The 8,618-nt window shown below is 34.0% G+C and overlaps 1 protein-coding gene across 2 annotated transcripts; it reads left to right on the top strand.

The window, feature by feature from the left end:
- Positions 1 to 1,450: 1,450 nt before the first annotated feature.
- On the top strand, positions 1,451 to 7,062 carry LOC101219111 (TBC1 domain family member 5 homolog A). 2 transcript variants are annotated; one of them, XM_031880946.1, is made up of 6 exons: positions 1,451 to 1,723; positions 1,843 to 2,208; positions 2,971 to 3,074; positions 3,330 to 3,506; positions 4,374 to 6,232; positions 6,676 to 7,062. In XM_031880946.1, exons 2-6 carry the CDS (start codon positions 1,991 to 1,993, stop codon positions 6,823 to 6,825), a joined length of 2,508 nt encoding a protein of 835 aa, XP_031736806.1. In that variant the 5' UTR covers positions 1,451 to 1,723; positions 1,843 to 1,990; the 3' UTR covers positions 6,826 to 7,062. The 2 variants fall into 2 exon arrangements, with proteins under 2 accessions (XP_031736806.1, XP_011648956.1); XM_011650654.2 differs by having other exon boundaries at positions 1,452 to 1,723; positions 1,948 to 2,208.
- Positions 7,063 to 8,618: the final 1,556 nt, after the last annotated feature.

Below are 8,618 nucleotides of genomic sequence, written 5' to 3'. Positions count from 1 at the left end.
AAGAAGAAGAAGAAGGGAATATGCTTTTAGCTTTAGAACAAAATAGATACAGACTATCCCAATCCACATTTTCCTCCCTCTCTTCCATTATTAACCTCCACCACTTTTTTTTTTGTACTTTTTGATTTATATTTCACTCCTCATTATCTATTTTTAGTCCTTTAAGTTAAATAGTGAATTTACCATACCCCTAAGATTTAATCGATAGTTGTTACTAGACATTTAAACTATGAATCTTTTGATTTAAGTACAAACTTTATACTATTTCTGTTGATGTAATTGTAATTATAAATTATCTTTTTATATTATTGTTTTAGTAAAATTGAGAGCATTAAGTTCAATTTTTTTATTTTATTTCTTTTCTATGATTTTATTTAATCATCCATTTTTTAGTATTTTATGTTTGTGAAAGCCTTAATAAAAATCATTATAGTAAACAAATTGCTTTTAAAAGGAGTTGAGTTGACCCTTCAAAATTAAGTATAAGTATAGTCTAATATTCATTTTATCTACTTGAATTATGTTTGATTTTTTAAGATATGGAATTATTTGCTTACATTTGGGTATTTATTTATGAAATATTTTGAAACTCATTCATTCGAATCCAAGTTTGATATCATTATATATTTCGATTTAATTTGGGATCCAATTATTCTATTTGAAAATGAAAAAACCCATAATTTTTTACAATGATAACTATTCAATAATAGTACTAATAGAATGTGAGATCTCATGATATAGTGGAAGATGACCATATATGTAATTAAAGACCTTCAAATCAATATTTCAACTAATATTCTCTAATAATTGATAATAATTTTTTTTTTATTTATCAAATTTGGTGTACAAGATATATGATTCACATCTCAATTATAATAGACTTCAATAAGGAAATGTAATTGAATTGTTTTTTTCAATCACATTATTTGCTTTTACAGTATCAACATCTATTGAAAAAATTTGAAAATTAAATAAAAGTGTATGAATATACCTAATTAGTTCTACGTATTTTCAAATGAATTAAGACCTATCATTCTTAATTCGATAAATCATATTGCATTTGTTGATTATAACTTAAATGTGGTTTCAACATTTCATAATAAACAATAATAGGGCATATTCAAATGAAGCCTACTTTTAAAATTGTCATAGATTAAGTAGCTTAAACTTAAAACAAAACTATGAATGAATATTTTTGTGTGAGGGATAAGAGTTTTGCTGAAAGTAGAGGGAAAACCATTTATGTAATGATATTGAAAGTCCAAAGTTAGGCCAAACATTGTAATGAAAAAAGAAATTAATTTCTTATGATAAGATATGAAGATGTAACAAATTAAATTACAATAGGAAAAAAAAAAAAGAGAAAACAATTGGTGAGAAATAAAATTCTCTAAAAATTACTAATAAAGAGAGAGAGAGAGAGAGAGAGAGAGAGATGAGAGAAGAAGACAGCTCACCATACCCTAAACCAGACTTTCTCCAAAAGCCCTATCAGCGCCATTACAACAAAATTCCTTTCTCTCTCCCTTTTCCTTTCTTCTCTCTCCCTCTCTCCTTCTCTCCTTCTCGCCTGCCATAGCCAAACAAACAACAAAATTCCTTCTTCCCCCTTTTTCTTATTCAACTCCCTAATTTCTTCACAACCTTGTTGATGGAATTCTGGGTAATCACTCAATTCATTTCCTTTACCTTCCTCATTCAATTTCATCCCCACTCTTAAAACGTAAGTATCTAATTTCTTTTCGTTTTCATTTCTTTTCCTTCCTTTAATTTCTCTTTTTCTTTTATGTGTTTTGTTTTTTTTTCTTGATCTTCGTATCTTTTCTGATTCTTCCGTTGTAGAATTCTAGTTCCCCGGCTTTAATTTCCCCCTTTTTCTTATCTGGGGTTTTGTGGGATTTCGTTGACATTTCGGGTTTTGCTTGTTTCCCCTCTCTGTTGATTCAGAACGTGGAGAAAATTGGGTTGGTGAAAGTTTGAGTTGTAATCTATGGCCCCTTCTGAAATCGTGCCGGCATTGTCCGAACCCACGTCGACTACGTCCTCTTCCTCTTGCTCTGGCTCTGTTTTTCATCGGATTTCTGAGGATAAGCGGGAGTTTGTTGATCTTAGAGGTGTACGGTGGCGTATAAATCTTGGGGTTTTGCCGTCTTCTTCTTTGGCTTCTATTGATGATCTTCGTCGCGTCACAGCTGATTCCAGAAGAAGGTTTGTTTTTGCGGGATTTTCCTGTTTTTCCCCTTAATTTGTTTCCTTTGATTCCTTTTCTCCTGTAGGTCATTTTTTTATATTGCTTCCCGGAGTTTAATGCAGCTTCATTTTATGAATTGTTTCAACAATTTCTCTTAGATTCATTTTCCGTTTACTAAATCTGTCTATAATCCCTTCCCCGTCGGTTTAGATGTTAACGATTCTGTAATCGGGAGCATACATTCATGTAGTTTCTTAATTTGTTAAAGATGTGCTACCTCTCATCTAACCTTTTTCAAATGGGTTCCATTCTGCGTGAATGTTCCTCCTTGATTTCTTACTTTTTATGTGCTCTTCATCATATTCTGAAATGATAATTAACGCAAGCCTATCTAGATTTTCCTTGGTTTTTTTGTTTAAGTTCCCAAATTGGTTTATTTTGCAAAGTTGAGCTTATAGTTTCATACAGAACATCGATTGTTTGTCTTATTGAGTTTTATTACATTTCATGCTGTGATATATGTCAATATGTTGTCGGTGGTTGTATTTTAGATACCCCTTTTAAGCGTGATGTCTCCAGCCAATTAATTCTAGAGTTTCTTTCTGAAACTTTGTTGTAGAGTGTAATGATGTAGAAGACTGTATCTCAACAATGATGGTACTTTTTGATACAATAAATCAAATTAAACAATTCTAAAACTGATTTCATCTCCATATTTCAAAAAAAAATTCTAAATTTAATCATCATTTGAACCTTCTTTTGTTCTTCATTTATTTCAGATATGCTATCTTGAGAAGACGCCACCTTGTTGATCCACACGTTTCCAAGGATGAAAGCAGTTCTCCTGATATTGCAATGGATAATCCTCTATCACAAAACCCAGGTAAATTGCAGCTCCTCATTCCATCTCCAATCTAGTTTGGAAGGTTTCTGGATCTTGATGCCTTTGGTATTACTTGTCAAACATGTCTTATCTTTTTCTCCCTCCCAAGTGTGAACTGGGTGATACTACTAATTGATTATGGGGTTCCTAACATTTCCATTTCATTGGCACTGAATTGTTAGATGAGTTCATTTTGATGCTATTTTAGTAGCAATGTCAATATTTGCTTCTAATTGCTACCATCCTGTACTGCAGATAGCATGTGGGGTCGCTTCTTTCGGAGTGCTGAGCTGGAGAAAATGGTTGACCAGGATTTATCACGTTTATATCCAGAACACGGGAGCTACTTCCAGACGCCTGGATGCCAAAGCTTGCTAAGAAGAATTTTATTGTTATGGTGCCTTCAACATCCGCAGTTCGGCTATAGACAAGGTAATTTCAGCAATTTAAAATGAAAAGAGTAAAAGAAATTCTTGTTCCAAATTTTATGAATTAAATCTCAAGCTGGGGATGCAAAGAATTTTCTAATTCTCAAACCAATGATTAAATTTCTCTTTTATTTAATGATATTGGGAGGAGCTATGCAAAATAATTGCTCCTATTATGATTTTCCAATAATTTTTCCTTTCTAGGAAAAACTAGAAAAGCGTTGGAGAACCACATCTATTGAAAAACAATATCACAGGTGAGGTTTTTGTATTTAAAACAAATTAAAAGATTAACAATTACAAGATCCCTTTTCTGGGTGTGAAATATATTGCGCTACTTATCTTGAATATTTAGGGCAAGAGTGATTTAATTGTGAACATTGTTGATCATTCTATATGTTAACTAGGGCTATTGGCCCTGGTTTCTGAATGTCCTTTACAGTGAGACACTGAAACCTACAAGCGTGAGTATCGTGGAGAAACTGTCACCTTACAGTCCTTGTGGTCTTATTCACAGTAGTTATTTCAATAATGATAGGAACTATTCTTTGTTATGGATTTTATGTTTAGGTGAAAACTTATTGCCTTGCATTAGCCTGAATTTTTTTTTGTTTGATTTGACATTTTTGCCAACAAATATTCTCTGATTAAAAAAAGGAATAAAGTGACATGTAAATGATTTCCACTCCTTGAAGGCTCACATGTCAAAACTATGTGATACAAGTGTGCTTGAGAGTTTATCTACTTAATTTGGAGCATGTAAAATTTTCTCGATTTACCCTCCTTTCCTGTCACAAAAGGGAGAGAACAAAATTTGATTAGCCTACTGTTATTATATATCTAAGCTATACACCCCTGTTCTAAACTGTAGGAATGCACGAACTTTTGGCTCCTCTACTGTATGTTCTTCATGTTGATGTGGAGAGACTTTCCCAAGTGAGAAAGCTTTATGAAGACCAATTTGCTGACAAGTTTGATGGTCTCTCATTTCAAGATGGTAGTTTCAAATATAATTTCGATTTCAAAAACCGTCTGGATTCAACTGAAGATGAGTTTGGAGTTGATGGAAATGTGGAAAGTGTGAAAAGTCTTTCAGAGCTAGATCCTGAAATACAAACCATTATATTGTTGACTGATGCATATGGAGCTGAAGGGGAGCTGGGAATTGTCCTTTCTGATAGATTTATTGAACATGATGCATATACTATGTTTGATGCTTTGATGAGTGGAGCTCACGGGGAAGTTGCAATGGCAGACTTTTACTCTTCAACGCCTGCAGGTGGTTCCCTTTCAGGATTGCCTCCTGTAATTGAAGCGTCTTCTGCTTTATACCACTTGCTGTCACATGTTGATTCATCCCTACATGCTCACCTTGTTGAACTGGGTGTAGAACCTCAGTACTTCTCTCTCCGCTGGTTAAGAGTTTTATTTGGTCGTGAATTTTCGCTTGAAGATCTCTTAACGATTTGGGATGAAATATTTGCTTCAGATAATAGCAAATTCGACAGAAGTGATGAACCTGAGACAAGCTCCAGCTTTGGCTTCCTTAGTTCATCTCGGGGTGCATTTATTGCTGCTATTGCAGTTTCTATGTTACTTTATCTGCGATCATCTTTACTTGCCACAGAAAATGCAACTTTATGCCTCCAAAGATTGCTAAACTTCCCCAAGAACGTTGATTTGAAAAAACTGATAGAGAAGGCAAAATCTTTGCAGACATTAGCAATGCATTCTAATATCTCGTCGTCACCCTTGTTGTCTGGAGCATATCATCACCACAGCAAGTCTATCGTTGCACGAGGTAATGGCCGTTCATCTGGTTCTGTTTCACCAAAAACTCCGTTAAATCATGTCCCCGAGAGTTACTGGGAGGAGAAGTGGAGAGTTTTACACAAGGAACAAGAATTTAAACAAAGTGGCTCAAGAGGTAATAATGCAGCCCAAAAGAAAGGATGGTCAGAGAAAGTGAGGTTCCTGTATAGGACGGAATCTGACCCATTTCCTGGAAAGCTAGTTGGTGGCAAAAAGAACACTAAGTCTTCTGTTAGGCGAAGGTTACTGGCAGATTTGTCGCGTGAACTTGGTGCAGAGGAAGACAGTGAAAAATGTGGGAATGATGAAGTCGTAAATAACAAGGACGATCTTTCAGTAGAAGGGGAGGTAGATGGACAAGATGGCTGCGAGAAGTATTTGGAAAATGCTGAAGACAAGAGGTGTGAAAGTGGAATTGCTGGCAGTGAAGAAAACTCTTCAATATTCTCAGACCCAACAAGTTCCTTCAGTGGAGCAAATGATAACGAACCTGACTTAAATGACTCAAGCAGAAGCAGTGTTGCTTCAAATTTGTCTTTGGATGAAAATGATGATCAGTCCCAGTCTATAGTGGAAGGCTCGTCCCTTCCAGTTCCTGATCAGCTTGAGAACATCCCTGAAAAATCTGGGTGCACAAACGATTCTGAGGGCAATGCGGCAGTAGGGGCAAAAGAGAGGAAACTTCTTGGAAAATTTCCATGGTTTTGGAAGTTTGGTAGAAATGCTGTTAGTGAGGGGAAAGGTGACACTGAGGCTTCCAAATTGGCTGGAGCCGAGAATAATCCGATAAAGAATATTGCTCCCCCTAAAATTGATGGGGCTTGTAGTACTTCTGTTAGCGGTAAAGGAGACGGTGTCGATCAGAACATGATGGGGACACTCAAGAATATTGGTCAATCTATGCTCGATCATATACAGGTAATGTTTCATAATTGTCACTTCATTTCTAGGGTTAATGTATCACTAATTCTTGAAGCATGAGAAAAACATATTGCCTCTTTGCAGCATTGTCATTTTAAGACCCTGGTGGGTTTTTAGAAACAGGCTTGATAAGTACGTAGTTATTTTAAGTTTTATTGTGAGAGTTGGAAGGCGAGCGAAGAAGGTTGCCTCTCTCGGTTTATTTTATATATGAGTTAGAATGCAAAATATTGTCAAGAAAATTGTTGACTCTACCCCTAGTGAGAGTCTCTAATGGATAGTGTCAATGGTTCACACAATTAAAAGAAACAAAGTATGGAATCTAATGCTAATGATGAGAAGATGAATAACTATGATTACCAAAACGACGTTCATTTGTGTAAATTTGGTTCATCTGTTGTTCCATTCTTACAATAACGGACAATTTGGTTGGTTGACAGGTTATTGAGACCGTATTTCAGCAAGAACGGGGTCAAGTAGGATCGTTGGAGAATTTGTCTAAAAATCCTTTAGTTGGGAAAGGACAAGTAACAGCCATGGCAGCTCTGAAGGAGCTTCGGAAAATCAGCAATCTATTATCTGAGATGTAAGGCAGTCCCATTTTTACATTATTTGTATATACATTTTGTAATTATATTTTTAGTGGCGTAATAAAATCGAGTTTATTTGTACTACTACTACTACTATCCCTTTCAACATGTCGGGTTAAAGTCTAAACCGTGGTTATAAACATGCATTTGTACCGAGAAGGCGTTGAGGTAGAATAAATGTATACAGAATTTTGTTGCAGATCTAACTTCATAATAAGTAAACCTACCCCTTGTTTATTTTTATTTTGTAAATGACTTTGATTGTAATGATTCCATACATTCAAGATAAAAATGAACATTTTACAAGAATGTGGTGAGAAAATTGAAGTGATCTTCATAATTAGCCAAAATTAGTTTCCATAAAAGGTGTGCTACCATGTTTTGAAATGGAAAGCAATGACCAATCCAAGGGTGTAAATAGATATGTCAAATCTAGAAAAAAAAAAGTATGCATCATTGAATCTACAATTGTCTCGGATGTGGATTTAACATGATTGAGAAATATAATTGAACCATTTAGTTGTATGTTTAAAATAAAATACATTTAACCCTTCCAAAAAGGGAGTTCAACTATGCAAATTAACAACTAAAGAATAGCATCATAAAAGATGTTTGAAATTGAAGCCCACAAAGAAACATGAAAGTGTACAAGGGACCAAACCTCTCCAACGTCCTTATCCACCTCTCTAAAAATCCTACCATTTTGCTCACCTTTGAAAATCCACAAGATCGCACCACCCTACCTAATCATGAAGCTCTCCCATTCTTTCCACGAGGCACGAACTCCTCAATCATAGAACTAACTTTCCTCTTATGAACAAACCAAACGTCAAACATCTAGACAAAATACTTCCAAATAGAACTAACAAAATCATACTACCACACAATACAATCCAAAGTTATAAAATAAAATAAGGAGAATCCAAATCCAAAGTTATTTGCCTCCGACATGGAACAATATGTAAATTATCCACTGTAGATTTGTAACCATTTCAAACGATATAACCAAAATCGTTCATGTAAAGACATGTGAGTGAAAGCATCCTATAGAAGGTTGTGTGATAATTCTACTACTAAGCTAAATAATTTTGTTAACAATATTTGTCATTTTTATTTTGACAAGAACGTTTTATTTCTTAAAAAATAATTTTGTAAATACAAAAAACTTCAAGCCTATTCACAAACAAATGTAATGTAAGTTCTTTAGACTATTCTTTCAAATTTGATTGTAATATTTGTCATTTTTATTTTAACACCAACGCTTACTTCCTTTCTTTAGTAAAGTTGTGAATACAAAATTGATGAGTTTATTCATGCTCATGAACAAAACGTAAGTTCTTATTCCATTTACATGCATAGTGATTTTTTTTAAAAAAAATTTCTTCAGAATCCATTAATGGTCATTTCTTCATTTTCATGTTCAAAAAGAGGGTGCTCATAAGAACAAATTTAGGTTCTTATTTCATTTACCTATAAACACTTTTTTTTTCTTATCAGAATTAATGCTCAATACTTCATTTTTCCCACTAATTTTCATATATAGCTGTCATTTTTATTTTTCTTTGCTCACCATCATACAATAACCTTAATTTGTTTTACTCAACTTCTCTCTCTTTATCCAACCCATCATGCACTCACCTTTTATTATTCAAATTTTGTTTTCCTCATTGCAATAATCTATTTTGATTCGAAAACTCATTTCAATCCAATTCATTTAGGTTAATGCATTACAATTTGTCTTGCCCCTTCCAAAATAATTACTTTAACATATCATCTATAGCGAAAATATATAA

This window comes from Cucumis sativus, chromosome 2, assembly GCF_000004075.3.
Source record: "Cucumis sativus cultivar 9930 chromosome 2, Cucumber_9930_V3, whole genome shotgun sequence".
Lineage (NCBI taxonomy): Eukaryota > Viridiplantae > Streptophyta > Magnoliopsida > Cucurbitales > Cucurbitaceae > Cucumis > Cucumis sativus.
The sequence above is the reverse complement of the archived record's forward strand: the minus strand, read 5'-3'. Positions and strand labels throughout refer to the sequence as shown.